At 48.3% G+C, this 19,750-nt stretch overlaps 1 protein-coding gene across 2 annotated transcripts in view; it reads left to right on the top strand.

Annotated features, from left to right (window-relative positions):
* Positions 1 to 19,750, top strand: part of LOC147889096 (NAD(P)-binding Rossmann-fold superfamily protein) — a 46,152-nt gene that overhangs the window by 23,382 nt on the left and 3,020 nt on the right. The window contains exons 7-10 of one of the 2 annotated variants that reach the window (XM_087391543.1): positions 12,100 to 12,211; positions 12,302 to 12,433; positions 12,519 to 12,568; positions 12,830 to 12,988. In XM_087391543.1, coding sequence (XP_087247669.1) covers positions 12,100 to 12,211; positions 12,302 to 12,433; positions 12,519 to 12,568; positions 12,830 to 12,988 — 453 coding nt within the window. The remainder of the gene's footprint in view (positions 1 to 12,099; positions 12,212 to 12,301; positions 12,434 to 12,518; positions 12,569 to 12,829; positions 12,989 to 19,750) is intronic. The other variant, XM_087391544.1, reaches the window with a different exon arrangement.

Below are 19,750 nucleotides of genomic sequence, written 5' to 3'. Positions count from 1 at the left end.
AGGTAGTTTCGCTGGCGAAACTACCTTGGACAGCACTTTTAAAAGTGACATAACTTTCACATCCAATGTCCAAATATAGTCATTCAGCCACTCAAATTGATCGGAAAACCCCATTTGAGCACATCTATGGGGTTATATTTTGGAAAACCTTGCATATATAGTATTAAATATTACATGTATTTTATGAGAGTGATATATAAGCCCAAGTTAATACTTATTTACAGTAATTTAAACTTCTATAGAAACATGTCCATAAATATATTGTTATTAATACTATAAAAACACTTGAAAGATATTGCCATATGATATAAATGTGTTTAATAAGTAATTATTTATGTATAATATTATTATGTTGAGAGTGATTATGAGGGACGTTTCTTAAATGAATTATTTTTCAATACTTTTTTAAGGTAATAACAAGGGTACAAAGGGATGTCTATGAATAAGAAGATTTATGTTATGTAAAAATGAATGAGTGACTAGTTTGTATATTTTTATGATAAAGGGATCTAGTTCTAATGAAAATAAAAGTGTAAAAACCATGTTTCCTAAAGAAATACTATTTTTAAAATCTCTTGAAAAACACGCTCGTATAAACCTGCTCATAGGTTTTTGCTCGTAAAATTGACGCATCCGGACTTGACCTTGCTCAACTTTGATCTAGGTCTCAAAACTAATGCCACATCTTGTTGTAACTCATGAGAATGCTGTCCAATGAGTTGCCTTTCTCTTACGAGGGGCTATCCTCCCACCACCGATGGGGTCCAAGAGTTCATTTTCATGCTTATAGTCAAATAATTAGAAAAGTTCCGTATACAGAACAAGTCATTCAGCTTAGAAAGTGAGAAATATTTCACAAACATTCATAAACACAAAGACACACTTAACCATAAGGGTCAATACTGCTTGACAGGATGGCATGACATCAGATAACATTGAGGATTGAAACTCTTACACGGTCAAAGTCTAAGCTCTGCTCCTTAGAATGGGTGGAATGATGAAAGTGCAAAGTGGATACAATGCAAACACTCCAAGTCCAAACAAGAATATAGCTCCTCTATGTGGGGTCTCTAGACTTGGTCTCACTAGCCTTTTTGGCCTTCTATAGATGTGAATAATTCTACCTTTCTGTTTTGCCAGCAGCCATATATACATACATACATACATACATAGAATATGTGTGCATGTGCTTCGCTCATTCATACATGCATACATGCATACATTCATACATACATACATATGATTTGTGTGCACGCTCCTTCATTAGATGCTATATAATAGGAGTGTTGGTGGTGCTTCTTGAACTCTCTTGCTGTTCCCTCTCTCCTACTCCTTTCGCTGTCCTCTTGCTGCACCCTGGTTCCTAAGCCTTGTTCCTCACTCCCAAGAGGCCATTGCGATTAGTGTCATCTCTGACTGCTCCCAAATCCCTGCCATGGCCTGCTTGATCTCCTCGTCCTACAGAAGTTCCTCTGGAATGCAGACCCCTCTCTAGGGGAGACCTCGACGAGGCTTCTCTAAGTGAAGTACTACGGGAGAGTAGTCTGACATCGTGGTACCTGCCAAAATCCCGATAGAGCCGCCTCTGTGCAGTGGCCAATCCCCAACGTAGAAGCGGTCCAGTCTCTCAAGCAATCCATCATGTCTCCTCTGCCCGAAAGAGAATAGGAGGCTGCCAAGTATCCTGCTGAAATCTGGCTCTCGCCAAGGGTCTTTGCCACCACTGATCATGAAGATGAACTGCTCCCAGGTGCTATGCTCTGCTGCTAGCATCTCAGAGAATGAGGTGCCGCCCTGCTTGTCTTCCCCGAACTCCAGGTTGTTGAAGTCACCTCCAACAATCCAGGAGTCGACATCCGGAAGACTCTATCAACCTCCTCCAAAAGGCCGAGCGGTGCTGTCTGCACGTTGGGGCATACATGTTCAAGATACCAATCCTGGACTCTCCCGTCCTAACTCCCATCCAAACTGTCAGTCCTTAGGATAAGCTCGCCCTGATCGTAAACCTCTGGAGCCAAAGTCTGTCGTCTAATGTCTGATGCTAAGAACATATGCTCCTGGATCAAAAGAATGTCCACTGTCCGCCCTACCACGGCCCTCTGTAACTCCTGCCGGAGTATCAAGTATTGCGGCTGACTACGGCCACGGTCGAGGAGCCCGTGCACGTTCCAACTCACTATGGTCCAACTCATGAGGACAGGGGTACAGAGAACAAGGCTCTCCTGTGAGTGGGTGCCTATTCCAGAAAGACTACCGTAAGTGACTTTGCCGGGGGGTTTGGAGGGAGAATAGACCGTGTCTGTGCGACGACATACTAGGGTGGATACCGGCTCAATGCCGATCTTCCGTGCCTACTTCACCATGAAGGAGACTTCCACTCTGAACCGCTCCGCACACTTCTGGGGGGGTTAGTAGTATGCATGATCTGGGTCCAATCCCCTTATGACAGGGTCACCCAAGGGTTCTGAGACTCCTGTTGCTCCTCTCTGAGGGGGCGCGGGACTCTGGTTTGTTGGTTCTGCCTACTCTGCGGGGGAGGGGGGAGGCGCTCGAGGGAGGGCACAGGGGCAATCTCTGGCGAGGTGGCCCATCTGTTTGCACCGAAGACACTGGCTTGGTAGCCCAGAAATCTTCACACGCTGGCGAAGTGTGCCCCCTTAAAGGGTCTCGAGGAGGATCAACTCTGGGAGGGACTCTAGGCTTTCAACAACCAGTCTGATCCCGGGGACTCCATCATCTGCTAGAACTGAGGCAGGGGCTTGAGCACAGTGCCAAATGCCCGACCAATGGAGGGGAGGATGGCTCGATACTCCTTGGGGAGCCCTGGGAAGTAGACCATGACAAGAAAACGTGGAGAATGGTGTGTCGTATCCATGTCCTCCACTGTAAACCCATGATACCAAGGGAATAGGTAAACTAGATGCGCACCAAGGAGGATGGGGCTCTGCTCCACGAGTGTCGAGGCAGTGTCAGGGGAGCTCAATTGGATGAGGAAAACGCATCTTCCATAAATGGTGACCTCCCGGATGTGGTCGCCCTCTAATGTCAAGCTCGCCTGGATCCACTCTTGCACCTGTATCCGTGTCGGCGTGAGGCCCACCATTCTACCCACAAGCGCCTTGTCCTGGAGGGACTGAACTGCCTGCTGTACCTATTGCTTGTTAGATGGGGAAAGAAGAACCTTAACGGTTGTGGGAGTCGAAGGTGCTGCCATAGAGCCCCTCTGGCCAAACCAAGGGTCACCACCAAGATGTTCTTTCACCTTAACAAGCACAAATGCTCCCCCGCTGCAGGGAGGCAAATGAAAAAAAGGAGAGAGGAAGAAGGGTGTCGAGACAAAGAGGCGGGGGAGAGAGGTGGAGAGGGTGGCAGGGAAGGAAGAGGGGAAGAGAGGAAGGAGGTAGAAGGGAGAGGAGGAGGAGGAGGGAGTGAAGGGATGGAAGGAGGGCGGGAGAGGCGGGAGGAGGAGGAGAAAGAAGGGGAGAGGCGGAATGGCGGGGGGGCACGCTGGCGGGAGAAGCAGGAGAATGGGAGGAGGTACAAGGCGGAAGGGAGAGGCGGGAGAAGGAAGGGGTGGAGGAGCAGTAAGGGGCGGGAGTGGAGAAGCAGGGCGGAGCGGGGGGAAGGCAAGGCGGGGCGGAGACGGTGTGGAGGAGGCCGGCCAGAGCAGAGGCGGAGGAGAAGGCTAGGCGGAGCGGGGGGAGGGCGAGGCAAGGCGGAAGGGCGAGGAGGGGGGCAACGGCCAGAGCAGCGGGCAGCAGGCCCTCAGGCCACCGCAGGCGGAGGGGGGAGCTCGCCGAGCAGCTAAGAACTACCGGTACACCCCTACCTGGGTTGACCCCATGTATATTTCTTTATTAAAATGATCCTCAGCTTTAATTACAATACCAATGTGAATCCTCAGACAGAACCCAAGGCAACCTACAAGTCCTAGAACATGATTGTATAGTCCAATGTATAGAATGATCTCCCCAATGAACCGAAATGGAAGAAGAGAACCCAAAGTAGAGGAAAACCTGGTCAAAGTAATAGAAAGTAGCCACTAGCAGCCCCGAGAGATAACAGGGTGAAGAAAAACCCAAATTTTCTCTGAGTAGAGCCTGATCTCAGCACAATATCGACGCTTAGTGCTGTAGAATCGTAGAATTCAGATTTGAAACAGTCAGAGTTAGAAATTCTCTTAGGAAATCCTTAGAAATCAATGTTCTCAAGCCAAACATATCCAGAATTCTCAGAATTCAGACATGAAAAGGGAGAAATAAGTAAAGTCACTTTCAAAAGTGGCTATATGTGAAAAGCGAAATCTGGGAATGAGAAAAACAGCCTGTAAGTGAATCGCAATTTCAGAAAGAAGCTGAAGTTGCAAATTACACTTACCTCATGGCCTGTCCTGGGTATCAAAATTGTAGAGACAGTAGGCTGAATAGAACTTGGGTAGGATTTCAGTAAATTGCCAAATTAGGAGAAGAAGTAATAGATTAGGATGGGATATGCATGTGGAAGCGACTTTACAATGTCAAAACTAAGCCATTGGAGCAGAAAAATCCATCGCAATTTATTTGGAAGGCTGTCTTGCTGCTGCGAATTGATTTACAGCCCTTTCCTTGGTTGTAGAATTCTGTTTGCAGGTTTGGCCAGGTCCCAAACAGGAACGAGCTGCTCCTACACCTCTGAAATACGGGGAGGGTCAATGTGCCACTCCTTCCCCAAACGTCCCACCACTCTGATCATCTGCCAGTGAATCCCATCATGACTCCCGTCCATCTCAGGGTCCCTCTTAGTAAGCTAGTGAAGTAGGCCTCCAAAGCCTACACGGTAGAAGCCGGGGTGCATGCTGCCTCGCTGCATCATCATCCTCAAAGAGACACTAGTCCGAGAAAATTGCCCCAACCAGGTGCTATCCCTCCAAGCATGGAATCCCTCCCACCAGGACTCAGGGATGGCTAGGTTGATCTCTCTCATCCGCTGCCCTACTCCTCGCAAATGCACTACGGCGCCGAGCCGAGCCGAGCCGAGCCTCTGGCTCCGTGGGTAATCTGCTCCATCTGGAAAAGACCCGGACGGGCCACTATCCCACTATGCCCAACCTATGTGCGTCTGCTGTCCAAGCATACGTCCCTCCTAATCTCGGATCTCTAGGTGCCACATAAGGAGCTGACGCTCAAACTCCTCTCTTCATCTTGGCGGAGCACGGATGAGACTCCCTGCAAGTCTCTGCCAGACCCTGTGAAGCTCCACATCAAAGGGGAACCCTTCCCTGCAAGGGGAACATCTGAGAAGATCCACCTGTGAGAAGGCTGCCACTGTCCTCCGGTGTATGGGGTGTTCCTGAGAAGCCCTCTCTGTAAGCAGAGCTTCCAAGGCTCTGCTCCCGGAGTGAGGCCGCGAACAACCAACTTGCCCACAAGGGCTCTGCTCTGCATCTCCGGATCTAAGATACCCAAGCCTCTCAGTGCCTGTGGCATGATCACCATCTGCCAAGCGACCCGGGCTCTAGTGTTCCACGTGCCATTTGATCCTGCCCAAAGGAAGTTTTGAACCAACCGTCGGAGCTGCCCAATGCATCCTCTGTGAAAGCACCAACAGGAGGTGATATACCAGGCCGTGGCGAGAAGGACATGATTTGCCACTAAGGCACACCCTGCTACAGAGAGCTTGCCCGAGCTCCAGTAGAGAAGCTTGCGTCGAATGATCTCAAGGACCGGTGCGATCTGCCGCTCTGCTGTAATATCAATACCAACCTGGCAACCAAGGTATCTCGCTGTCTGGCCCCTTGGTATCCATCTAAATCCAAAATCACTCCCCCTCTCTCAGATCTCCAGTGTCTCCTCATGGCCTGTGAAGAAACCTATAGACTTTGTTCAATTGATCCGCGAGCCCAAGGCCTCGCAGTAGATAGCCAGGGCTCCCCTGACTCTCTCTAAGCTCGCTGTGGTGCCCTCAACATACAAGGCCGTGTCATCTGCAAACTCAAAGTCCAGCAGTTTCTCCTCTGTCGGATTAGGAGCCTCAACCCTGTGAGGCCCGCCACCTGTGATCTCAAGTAGTAGCCCAAAGCCTCCGCCACAAACAAGAAGAGGAAGGGAGCAAGTGGGCAGCCATGGCGGACCGAAATCGAGAGAGGAAAGGCCTCACCTGTGTGTCCTCCGATAGGCATTTGACTAGAGCTCCTCACATAGAGCGCTGAAACTCCTCTGACCCATCCGGCAGAGAAACCCAATCTCTGCATAGTGCCCTCCAGGAAGGACCACTCCACCCTATCATAGGCCTTCTCAAAATCCAAGAGGGCGGCTAGCGGCTGTGACCCTCCCTCGACCAATCCACTGTCTCTCAAAAAGTGAAGATGTTGTCCAGGATGCTGCGCTCCTGGACAAACCCTGTTGTGTGTTGTGGATGATGTCAGTAAGATGAGGCCATAACCGCAAGCTCAAGACCTTGGCAAGAATCTTGTATGCGGTATCACGCAGAGTGATCGGCCTCCACTGTCGAATGTCTGACCTATCTCCCCCTTTCGGGATCAAACAAATCCACCCTCTGCTCAAGGACTGAGGGAGGGAGCCCGTGTCGAAAATCTCCTAGCATGCTAGTCAGAAAGGGGTGGAGATAATCTCCCAGAAGTTCCAAAAGAAGGCTGGAGTCAAGCCATCCTTGCCACGACACTTTTGGGTCGAGAGAGCCTTAAGGGCTTCCCAAAGCTCCTCATCCGTGAAAGGTTCCTCTAGCCTACTGCACAGATCCTGCGAGGCAACTGTCGGAACGTGATCCCAAACTACCTCCTGGGCTATAGGACCAGCTGGAGTCATCCTCTCAGTCTGAAAAACCTGGCTGTAAAAACCTGTGGTCAGGTCTAATATCTCCTGTGGATCAGTGTGCATGATGCACTGTGGATCCTGGAGATGCTGCAACTGTGCGCCTACCAAGTAGGGCCCAATGGTTTGAAAGAACTGCTTTGTCATCTTGTCTCCTTGCTATATCCACCGGGCTCGGGAAGAGTGATAACAGAACTCAGCCTGCCGAATCTCTCTGTCCTGGAGCTCAAGGCGAGCGCTCTCGAGCCTGTCCCTAAGCCACTGAGAATCTGATTCTTGCTCCCTGAGCCGCTCTATGGAGGCGAGGTCCATCCTCAAAGCCCGCTCATGATCCTGAAGCATCCTCCTCCGCCTAAGGGCGTGAGCCTGTAGCTCCTCACTGCTCCTCTAGATCGCATCGGCCACCCACGAAGCCTAGCCCATGCCCCCAATGTTGATTTGGCTCTTAATTATCACGTATCTACTAAGCAAAGAACTTGCAAGAAACTCACATAAAATGACGAAATATAATTCTTGAATATAACTCTAAAAAAGACAAATCAAACTATGACACAGAGATTTGGGCAGCTCATCTCTACTGAGCTTGTCGCTGCCTCACAAAAATGGCCAATGACCAAACTCTGTGTACGACAAGACTCTGCCTATGACACCTACTAGCAGTTGCAGACACAGCAGGCCTGTGGCCTCGACAAGAAGACGTAGAAATGTGTCGCCGACAAGATACATAGAACGGCATCACCGCTTGCAGTCACTGCCTCGCTATGCATCGATCTCTCCAGAACGACCAGCACCGAGATGTTCACAGACACACACCAAGTGTATAGTAAGTCCCATGCATTGGCCAGCGTATCAGCCTAATGTATGGACCAATCACTGTCCGTTGTCCACCACGTAGTGAAACATCACCCCAAACATTGATGCCTTTATAAACCTTAGGTCATCAAAGCCCCCCATGAGGGAGTGCATACACCAATAATGCCAACAATCCCCCCCACAACCGAAATGGGGAGCTGACAACACAAACAATGAGAGAAAGAAAACTGAACCCACCAAGAGCATCTAATACATGACCTCCTCGATCATCTGACACAGCTACCATATAGGTAACTCCTCAACACACTCTTGATCTAAAATGCTCAGTCTTCATCTAAGACATCCTCTGAAACTAAACCAGCAAATTCTGAAGAAGACTCAGCTGCAATACAAGCTTTATCTTGTAAGCTCTTCTGCTCCTCGTCTTTTTGTTTCTTGAAGCATAACTTCTCAACATGACCCGGATTCCCACAGTAGTAACATGAACGGCCTTCTTCCTTGGCGTCTCTCGTAGTTTTTCTCTTGTCACTTGCAGCATATGCATGTTCACTGGGCGAAAAGATGATTCTTCACGCTTCTCTTCGCTGAACAGCATGGCTACACAATCGAGATAATCTGCATCATCATCTAATCGAAGTATCTTCTCAGTATCGTGGTATTTTGGAGGTAGGCTCTTCAGAAGGATGGCCTTCTTATCTTCATCTTCCACTTTGGACCCAACTTCGTTGATTTGCTTCAGGAGAGACTGCATGCGGTTAATAAAGACACCCAAATTCTCTCTTTCCTCCATTTCTGGTCCCAGTGTTGGTCCTATAATCCCGATGGCTTTCTCATTCTTATTTTCCCAGACTGGAACCTTCTTAGCTCCATGTCCTCCACCTTTAGGTTTCTTCTTTGTACTGGCTACCACGCTTCAGAGTCCTTTTTGCATTAGATAAAGACGTGCTGCTAACTACCAGGAAGGAAAATTACGTTTGTTGAATTGCACAATTGCTCCCGAACCAGCTTTGTCCTTCTTCATAGAATCCATGACGAACTACTCACAAGACAAACCGTCCTCGCTTTGATACCAAATGTTGACAAATATTAGGTCATCAAAGCCCCCCATGAGGGAGTGCATACACCAATAATGCCAACACCCAGATGGCACCTCTGGCTTTGGGAGGGTAGACCCTTGAGGGAGGTCCAGTGGGATCCAGGAGAGTGGTTCTAGCCCTCCAAGGGAGGCCTTGCTGGTTAGATGGACGAGAGAGTGCCTCAAGACGTTCGTTCCAAGTTTTGGACACGGTTATGGTCCAGTTGCGGTCGAGGAAGATATCCTACTTCTTCTGGCTGGCCGCCCACGGAGGCTTATGCCTATCGGACCGTGGTTGGAGCAGATGCGAGTGGAGGGGCAGTGCCATTGTTGCTCTGGTGGTTTACTGGAGACGATTCCGCATTGTTGCTCTGGTTTACTGGAGACGATTCCGCATTGCCTTTAGAGCTGTCGCAAGCTGTCGCAAATCAGCAAGGATCTGGATGGGAGCCCTCAGGATCATGACCCGCATGCAGAGTCTTCAGAGGGACTACACTTGGGGGATGGTGGCCTGTTTGACGGAGGGAGGACACGCGTTTGAGATCGATGAGGTCTCCCCAGCCTACCGGATATAGGGTCAGGTCAAAGCATACAAAGGATAGCGCTCCATGAGGTAGCCCCTCCTGATAGCCTAGATCCCCCCTCTCCTCTGGAGGACATCATTTGGGAGGTGGTAGCCAGTATCACTAGGTGGAACATCTGGGTGGCTTGTTGAAGTCTCATGATGGGTGAGCATCAGGTTCCACCCTCAGCTACCATGGTCGCCATCTGGTAGGATATCATCTATACCCTACGCTCCACCTGGGAGCATGGGACTCCAGGATCTAGAGCGATTATTGAGCGGCATGCTCGTTTCGGCAAGGTTTGGCCTGCAGGAGTCTGCTACATCTTCACTCTATGAGGGATTCGCTGGTTGTATAGTCCCCCCACTTGGCTGTTTGCCCCAGTACTAGAGATTCCCTAGGCAGTGAGCTAGGTTTCTCTTGAACAGGCCGGTTTTTCTTTCAGCCTTTTCCTGGTTTTTTTTCATACTCAGCACCTTCGGGGCTGCTGTTTTGTATGAAGTCTTTCAAGCATTAATAGAAGGTTCCTTTCTTTGAAAAAAAAAAAACGAAGAAGGTAGGGGTGTACCTCATTCACACCCCATCGGGTATCGGAGATCTTCTCTTTTTCTTTCCCCTATCTTAATCTTTGTGTGGAATTTGAGTGTTATGTGTGTGATTGTTAATTTCTAAGTAATGCTATTTGAAATTCTAAGTTTATTATGTAATTTAATTGAAAATTGCACTTTTGCATAAGCACAACTCTGACAGGTATCAGAGCATGGCTTCCTTTTTAGTTGAAGAGCTTGGTAAAACTTAGAACATAGCCTTAGGTCAGCTTAGGAATTCCTGTGTACATGATTGCGTGATTGTGCGAGAGTCTGTGCTTATCCCAAGCTTCAACATGGCGAATACAGCGAGAACCAAGGGATAAACAACAAAGAAAGTAACCCTATCTGCCAAGAAGACAGTGCCCAAGAAGCAGCAGAAGACTGTGAGGCATGTTGATTGGATGAGACCAATTCATTCGGAGGTAGAGGGACCCAGGAGACCGGAGGAGAGCCCGCTGGAGATGAGATGGCAATGGATACCTTCCATCTTTTCGACTCCTTTGAAATTGACATAGATATGGATCTTAAGAAAAAGGTTTCAGCCCTAAACACTGCACTTTGGGACTCCTGGGAGAAATCAGTTCGAGAGAAGTGGGGAACCAGGCAGCCAATGAGAAACTTACAGCCAAGAATCTGGATGGAAGAAGTCTTATAGATCAGCACAAAAGGAAGAGAAGAAGGCACTGTCTTGTTGGTTTTACAGGAGTGGAGAACATGTAACATGATTATGATGATGAAGAGGAGGAAGATAAACTTCGGGATGTGGTGAGATATAACCCACGAACGAAAACTATGAGGAGACATTATAGATCAACGGGTCCATGAGAAATGTTGGACTCATCTTGGGAGACATACAGATGACATCAACGCCATGAGCCTCGACAAAAGATTAAGTTGAGAGAAGCATGTGCATATCCAAGTATGATGGAGACCATAATCCCAAGGTGTTGCTTGCATTGATTAGGAGTTTGGATACATACTTTGCATGTGAGGAGACCATAGAGCATGCTAAACTGAAATTTGCACTTTGCTTCTTAGTGGATTACTCCCCAGGCATTGGAGACACAGCCAAGGACTTGTCTGCAGTTTACAAGACAGCTGCATGAACATTTTTCTGTCATCCGAGTTTTATACAGAAATGCTCATAGAATTATATAACTTTAGGCAGAGAGGAGGCGGAGTATACAGATCAATTTTGGACGACACTCATGAGGATAGAACTTATGAAAAGAAGTCACAGGAGGAACAAGACCATATGTATCTTAGTGTTTAGTTTAGAACTTTCCAAACTGAAATAAAATGTTTCAGCCTTAAATCCTTGAAGAAGTTTTATTTGTCTTCTCCTTTTACTATGCTGTTATCAAATAGACCCTTCAATCTATGCCTAAGACCAACTTATCACGAAATGTATCCCTTTTCTTCTACTCTTTCTTTTGTGAGCTCCCAGCTTCCTTTTTTAATACAACATGGCTCCTTCACATGATTTATGGATTCTCTGTTGAGAATCAATCGAGCATCAAGGTGAGAGCCCACTGTCACTGCAATCTGTTTGAAGCAGCCACATGAGGGAACATCACAGCGGATCAATGCCAATGGCCATCAGAAAGGGGGGATAGGCTTTATCAAAGAGACCGATATTTCTCATTGGCCTAGAAATCATGTGGTTGTTTTGGAGATGCGATTGAACGAATGTCTTCATACTTCCTATGAAAGTCCAGCAGCAATAATTGTTAGTCACATTGTGTTTCTTGGATTTCCCACCTCCCATATAGTGCACTCCCACTACGATTGATTGGACCCATCTTGACTTCTGTATCATGTACTGTTGTGTGACTGTGCTGACATCTTCCAACTGGGTGATATGTAGATAATGTGTTAGAGTTTTGAAGCAATTGAGTCTCACCAGCATGTTTTAACATAAGCATGCTTCCCTCCACGTTTCTCATAGCCTAGGCCCTGAAATTTCTTATGCTAGAGTCTGACCTTTTCTAATCTATCTATTCGTTTACTAAGACTAAACTGGTTGTCCATATGCACATGCCTAGATTTTGGTTACAGACATACATAAAGAATTCCCAAATATTTTGTTGTGTTTGGATATTGTTACTTGAATTCGTACCTTCTTTTGTCAAGAATATTTTTTTGATGATGCACTGCTAAAGGTTTGGTAATTTATGCTTGTGACTTCAAGGTATAATGTGGTTTTCCATCATATTGAGACAGGTGTGCTTTTTACCTTTTTGTTGCAGGTGAAAGGTGATTCTCCAGAAACTGTTGAATATATTGGAATACAGAATCTTATAGAAGCTGTCAAAGATCACATTGGTCTTCGGAATGGAAAAATTATTTTTAGTGTTTCTGGTAAGATATTTCGCCATCCTTGGAATTGCATTTCTTACAAGGATGCATTGCATAATCCTGAACCTTACAGTTTTCTGAAATGTGCTCAAGCAGCCAATGGATTGCCAACAGGCCCTGCATGGGGTCCATTGGATGATGTCGTTATGGGTGGTGTTAGTCAGAGCTCACTTCAGATTGATTTGAATGGTGGTGAAGATGGTGGTGCTGTTGGTGTTTTCAAAGGTGCATGCATGCCTTTGAATTACCATTGATTTACTCAATTTCTTGAATTGTGTGAAAACAGTCTTAAGACTTGGACTTGTTGTAGGGTTTGTATCAACTGACAACAATGGAGGCTTTGCTAGTATTCGCACAAAGGTCAAATGCAGACATTTACTCTTTTTTTAAATCGTTTTTTCCTATTACAAAAGGGATATTTGTGATCCTATACCCCATAGGTTGGTTGGGAGGTTGGGGCCATTTACAAATTTGTCTCCTATCTCCTATTCCTTTAACGAAACAGTCTTGCTTTTAAACATTATATCAATTAAGTCTTCTTTCAGAACCCTTTTCCATGTTTGCTCATTACTATTAAGTCATCTGGGCTTCAACATTGCATTGTCTTTGGTATTATTTCAGAACTTTCCTTTGGCAGAGGACCTGTCTGCCTATGAGGGTCTGGAATTGCGTCTGAAAGGTGATGGACACCGGTACAAAATGATTGTACGGACATCGACAGACTGGGATGCAGTTGGATACGCCATAAGTTTTGACACGAAGAAGGATCAATGGCAGTCGGTGAGCACTTCCGGCCTCTCAATTCAGAAAAAGGAAGCTGGATAAATTTACATCTTTTTAAAATATGTTTGGCTTTTGGGGGGAGGAGGGGGCGAGATTACCATCTGTACTTTGGTGGTGACTTTTGTTGGAATGATCACCTCCCCATCTGTAAGCCCCCATATGAGGAGAGCATGGGGGAGGTGGACCTAGGGATGTATAGACTGCCACATGGGCAGAGAAGGGGGCTGCCACATGGGCAGCACATGAGCTGTCATGTGGACAGCACAAGAGATCTTGTGCAGGAGAGATGGCGGGGGCATGAAGCCCTGGATCTGACCTGGCAAGACGGAACTGCAGAACAGGTGTACGGACTGGAACAGGCCCCGAATAGAGGCGCACAAGTGGTGCTGACATCAGCAAGCGTACGGAACAGGGTACAAGGGTGTGCAGACCTTGGACAGGTGGTGCAACTGTACGGAACAGGGTTGCAACTGTACGGAACAGGGTACAAGGCTGTACGGGGCAGGATGAGGCCTGTTGGAGCAGCAAAGGAGGCTGCCACGAGGCAGGGCCCGGCCTTTATATAGGATGGACCCTTGCCTTGATTGCAGGGCCAAGGCCCTAGAAGAGTGGGCCCAAAAGGCCCCGGTTTGTGAGCCCTAATAGGGCTGCACCAGCAACAGACTGGTCGGCCAGATTGGGGCAGGCTGGTCGTCCAGATTAGGGCAGGCTGGTCGGTTTTGTGCCCTATAAAAGGAGAGGCATCTGGCCTCATTACACATCACTTGGAGCAGCCCTCAACCAGGAGATAGGAGCAGCAGAAGGACATACCTTGGGCCTATATTCAAGAGGTGAAGGTGACCCAGAAAAAGCTGCACACTAAGCTAGAGGTGCTGCCCACCTAGGCTGGCTTCCAGACAGCAAGGCGGATGGGATCTAGATAGAGAGTCTACATATGCTCGAGGTGGAGCACGCGGGCTCAGAGATCTACAAGTGCTTGGCATCTAATAGGAGAACCTGTTGGTATTGTATCCTATCCTACTTTGTGGATGGACGGAAATATAAAGTGTTGCTTCTATATTTGTCTCTGAGCATTGTCTATTTACTGGCTTGCACATCTTTGCACATTAAGTTAAGAAGTCTGTGATTCCACACCCCACACCACACTATGTGAGCTCCTGGGCATTACTAACAGTCTTCCGCTGAGCGTACTCTCTATTGGGTAATTTCTAACATGGTATCAGAGCCCAAGTAGGAGGCTCACTAGTGTGGGAGCCTGAAGGCAGGGACCTTGTTGAAGGACGACCCTGATTCAGAAGCTCTTGGGAATCGACTTCCACGACTGAAGGATAGTGCCCTTGCGAGAAGGAGGGTGACGCAGGTTTAGTCACGTGCGTTCATAGTTCTGGTCTACTGATAATTGAGTTTGGTTGACTTTGCTATGTGGTATAACAGCAGAGATGTCGACTGCTACAAGCCTCTTCAGCCTTGGCTCTCCCTTCCTCGTCCCCCAGTTTTCTCTCATTTGCTATCCCTAACTTTGGAGAGTCTAGGAAACTGGAGGGGACCAACTATCTGATTTGGAAGGTGAAGATCCGGAGTCATTTAGTGGTTCGGAAGCTATGGAAACTGACAACGGGAGTTGAGGCGAAGCCAGAGGACATGGTGGATAGGCAAGGGAAGATACTCATGGCAGTAGATAGAGAGGAGCTTGAAGCTTGGGAAGACACAGATGCCCATGGCTTGGCATTAATCATAGGGACTATGGCGGACTCTGTTCTTCCACATATCCAGATGGCCGAGACGTCAGTAGAGGCGTGTGTCACTCTGAAGGATCTGTACGAGATGGACAACTGACGAAGGTCAAGGTGGTGAGGGATTAACTGGCAGCAGTTGGTCAGAAGGTGGACTCATACCATTTGGCCTTGATGGTATTGAGGAGGCTACCTGGGAGTTTCAAGAGCTTTGTTACGACCGTGACAGCATGACAGAGGACCAAATCCTTGACGTATGAGGAGTTGGGTCCATTACTGCTATAGGAGGAAGCTAGGGAGAAGCTCTACAACGATGATAAGGATGACAAGGCGTTGTTGGCGAAGGACTACGTTGGCAAAGGTAAGGGCAAGCCTAACAGTGGCAAGTCCAAGAAAGATGACTCTGATGACGAGGATACTTCCAAGAGGAAGCGGAAGAAGTGCTTCTACTGTGATACGCCATGACATTTTGCGAAGGACTGCAGAAAGAAGAAGGCGGATCAGAAAAACATTATGAAGGAGTCCGACACAGATTTAGAGGGAGATACAAAGGCCAAAGCAAATGTGGTAATCGAAGAGTTGTTCCTGGTGACATCATCGAGTGTTACCGAGGTTAAATATGTTGACCAAGAAACCACAGTGAGGATGTCTCACATAGAGATGTGGGTTGACGAGGGGTCAGATGCCTTTGTGAAGGTGAAGGACAGCATGAAGCGCTTGGTACCTTCTAGGTGCGTGGTTGCTGACACTGACACGAGGGAGGATTCCATGGAGGGCCCTGGGGTCTCATGGTCAGATGGATGCTGTACTTCAGAAGGGGACAGTAGAGGATTACACAGGCTTTTGGTGGGTGCCTCGATGAGGTATAGGGTTTGCTTTTAGAGCAAACACACAGGCAGTACAACGGTATGGTATATACTTGAGATTTTGCATTTGAGCCTGTATAGCATGCTATGGAGAGACTCTGCTCTTCATTTGTCTCAGGTGATACGAGATTGGAAGAAATTGGCCTTCTTCGAAGACAGAAGGAAAAGTATTGGTGCTTCTTCAAATCTTAGACGCAGATTGCTAGAAGGTGATGAACAAAAAGTATTGAAGCTAGAAGAGTACCTGCTTGAGAACTCAGCGAGAGTTCATGGTCTAGGTTATTTGGAAACATTCATTGGTTGCAGACCTTGCCAAAGGAAGGACGGGTTGAAACAAACCCTTAGAGCATGGTGCTTGGAAGACTCTAGGTTGTTCACTCATTAAGAGAGGGACAACTGGAAGATCGTAACAGCTGGATTGCTCGAGTTCGAAGGAAGTAACGTGATAGGAGGAGGTGGTGCTACCAAAGATGGACCTGTGTACTAGGATGGTGTGTGGAAGAGGAACTAGACCTGGTGGAGCAGGAGCCATTGGATGAAAAGCCAGGAAAAGATTTCGACATCAAAAAGTTCCATATGACTACGACCAAGGAGTTACTGGAGCATTGTCATCGACGTGTTGGCATTGGGCCTAGATGTGTCGGTGAGACAGGGTGTTGGAATGGTCACCTCCCCATCTGTAAGCCCCCATATGAGTAGAGCATGGGGAGGTGGACCTAGGGATGTATAGACTGCCACATTGGCAGAGAATGGGGCTGCCACATTGGCAGCACATGAGCTATTATGTGGACAGCACAAGAGATCTTGTGTAGGAGAGATGGCGGGGGCATGAAGCCCTGGATCTGATCTGGCAAGACAGAACTGCAGAACAGGTGTACGGGCTGAAACAGGCCCCGAATAGAGGTGCACAGGTGATGCTGACATCAGCAAGCGTACGGAGCAAGGTACAAGGGTGTGCAGACCTTGGACAGGTGGCGCAATTGTACGGAACAGGGTACAAGGCTGTACGGGGCAGGATGAGGCCTGTTGGAGCAGCAAAGGAGGCTGCCATGAGGCAGGGACCTGCCTTTATATAGGCGGGGCCCTTGCCTTGATTGGAGGGCCAAGGCCTTGGAAGAGTGGGCCCAAAAGGCCCCGGTTTGTGAGCCCTAATAGGGCTGCACCAGCCACAGACTGGTCGCGGCCAGTCTGGTTGGCCAGATTGGGGCAGGCTGGTCGGTTTTTGTGCCCTATAAAAGGAGAGGCATTTGGCCTCATAACACATCACTTGGAGCAGCCCTCAACCAGGAGATAGGAGCAGCAGAAGGACCTACCTTGGGCCTACATTCAGGAGGTGAAGGTGACCCAGAACAAGCTGCAGACTAAGCTAGAGGTGCTGCCCACCTAGGCTGGCTTCCGCACAGCAAGGCGGACGGGATCTAGACAGACAGAAAGAAAGAAAGAAAGTTTATTAAAGTCTTCGGAAGACCGATGGGTCTATGAGACTGTGAAAATCCTGATACAATGAGCTGTGGTAGTGGAGCTACTAAACGAGCGTCCATACCAATGCAAAATGCAAAATGCAAAAAATGCAGAATGGCAGTACTAAGTCCTAAGTACAACATAGTCATGTCGATGGTCGACTATATATCAATCTTAGCATCATCATCAATATCATCATCATCCCTAGCAACAGCAAGATATCAGGATGGATGAGGGAGTGGAGGCATGAAGTCGGCAATAGAGTGCTGTCGGCCACTCAGAGGTGCGGTCCTAGCACGTCTCTTGGTCGTAGCTCGGGCTACTGTGACCCTCGTAGGTGCGGTCTTGGCACGTCTCCTGGTCGTAGCTCTGCGTCTAACCAGGGCTACTGTGACCCCCGTCGGTCGGGCTCCAACTCTAAACAAGGAGGGGATGTCTCCAAGTGTGATCTGTGTGTCGAGCCTCTGTCTGAGTTGTCGGGTCACGAGCTCCGGGTCACGGTCATGTCGAGGCCTCGTCTCATTGGGGTCCATGTGATCTTGCTGAAAGAACTCCGTGATAGAGCTCTGAGAGGGATCAACTGAGGAAGAAGTCTGCTCCTGTCTCCGTGCTCGGAGTATCCTCTCGCGGTGTCTAAGGCCTCATGAATGAACACCGCTGGTCTGGGTAGGAGAGGAAATGGGCTAAAATCCCATAACTATCTCTGAAGAGGCAATGGAAACGTCCTCGGATCTCATAGTACACAGGACACCTGAAGATGAAATGCTCCTCTGTCTCAACCTCCTGTATGTCACATAGTGTGCATATGCGCCGCTCCCTGGGTAGTCGCTCTGCTCTGCCGCTCTTGATGCGAAGTCTGTGTGAAGAGTCCGGAACTGCCCAAGAGAGATCCTCATCTAGTGGGGTAGGTGAATCTGTGTGTATCCTGGTGGGTCAATGAAACCCTCTGCTGTGATATGTAAGAAGTGATCTCTGTAGAAGCTAAGCTTCACTGGGAGTTCACTCGGTTCCAACCAGGTCCGAAAAGTGTGTAGCTGTAGTAGATCCTCACGGATAACATGGTTGACCTCGTGTGATAAGAGGGGAGAGAACGGAGCATCCATGCTATACTGGAAGGGAGGTAGTCTATCTATGTGGAGCCCCAGTCACTCAAACCATCTCTCTCTACGTGCATACCGGCACCTTTGATCTCCTCCTGCTGCAAGTGCCATAGAAGAGGATAAAGCTATCCATGGTAGCTTGCTATGCCCCGAGGTATAATCCCCATATTTCCTAACTCGGTACAGATATGTGATGACCTGAAATGCAGCATCTAGCTGTAAAGGGGGTGACCCAAACTCAGCCTGAATGATCTGGTGAGGAACGGATGACTTACCACGAATCATCTGTGATAGCATGAGAACCTGTAGCCGCTCCACACGGGCCCACTCTGTATCCAACAAGTCTGGCCCCCAACAAGGACTGCCGTACATCCGCGCTGGCGAGCCAAGCAGTCAAAAAGCAACCCCTTGGTGCGTGGATCCTGAAAGTGTGAGCGGAAGCACTGCCTCTCTAGCCTAGCCAATGAGGCATACCCTCTACTCAAGCGTGCCTGCATCACGGTGAAGCTCGATAAGTGTATGATGAAACTATCTCAACTGATGACCCCGCAAATGTGAATTGCTCCTGACGCATGATGGCTCGAGATGTATTGAAGATCATGACCTTGGTTTTACCGAGGTTGACCTTCAAATCATGAGACTCATAAAAGGACTGGAGTGCGTCTAGGTGTCTCTGAAGCCCCTCTGCTGAGGAAGACAAGAGAGCCATGTCATCTGCATAGAGCAAAATTTGGATCAGCGTGCTCGCAAGAGAGCAACCTACACCCCCCTGTGTCTGCATCACTGTCTCAAGCTCGTCAATGTAGAGGCCAAACAAGGTAGGCGACAAAGGACACCCTTGTTTGACCCTGATGGTACTCATGATCTCGTCTGTCCACCCGGATCCTACCCGAACTCTGCCAGAAACTCTCATAAAGTGCCATGACAGCCCAAATGATCTCCTGGTCATAACCCAAGTCCTGTAGGCGCCGCATGAGGCGGGCTCTCGGGACTGTGTCAAATGCCTTGCGAAAATCCACAAAGCAACAATAAATCCTCTGCTTCCGTGACCTCGCCTCCTCGATGATACATTTGAGCGTCAGAATGTGGTCCATGGTTCCATGATCATGCCGGAATCCGGCCTGTCCTGCTGCTCTGAGTCCTCGACACTCTGCAAGTCTGCTAACCTCGGAGTCAAGTACTGATGCATAAATCTTGGACATGACATGTCCAATCATAATGGTCCTGTAGTTCTTCGGGCTCTTGGGATCCCCTGCCTTGTGGATGGGTGAGATAGTGTTAATGGTCGAAGTGTGTGGAAATCCCAAACAAACCGCTTCATTAAAAAACTTTGCTAAGATTGGGGCTAGGAGGTTAATCCTATATGCAATGAACTCAGTGCATAGTCCCTCATGATCCTTCGTTCGACCATTATGAAGTTTCATTATAGCATCCTTTACCCCTCCTCTAGTGAAGAGGGTGCTGGAGGTGGGACGAGGCATGTGTGAGAGGCTAGGGACTGGCTGATTTGGGATGTCATAAAGTGTGCGTGCATAATCAAACCAGATCTGGGTGTCAGTGAGTGGCGGAGGGGACCGTCCTTCTAGAAATCTCCGCTAG

This window comes from Dipteris shenzhenensis, chromosome 20, assembly GCF_047967505.1.
Source record: "Dipteris shenzhenensis isolate YYH24624 ecotype China chromosome 20, Dip_SZ_1.0, whole genome shotgun sequence".
Taxonomy (NCBI): domain Eukaryota; kingdom Viridiplantae; phylum Streptophyta; class Polypodiopsida; order Gleicheniales; family Dipteridaceae; genus Dipteris; species Dipteris shenzhenensis.
This window is presented reverse-complemented; position numbering and strand designations above follow the sequence as displayed.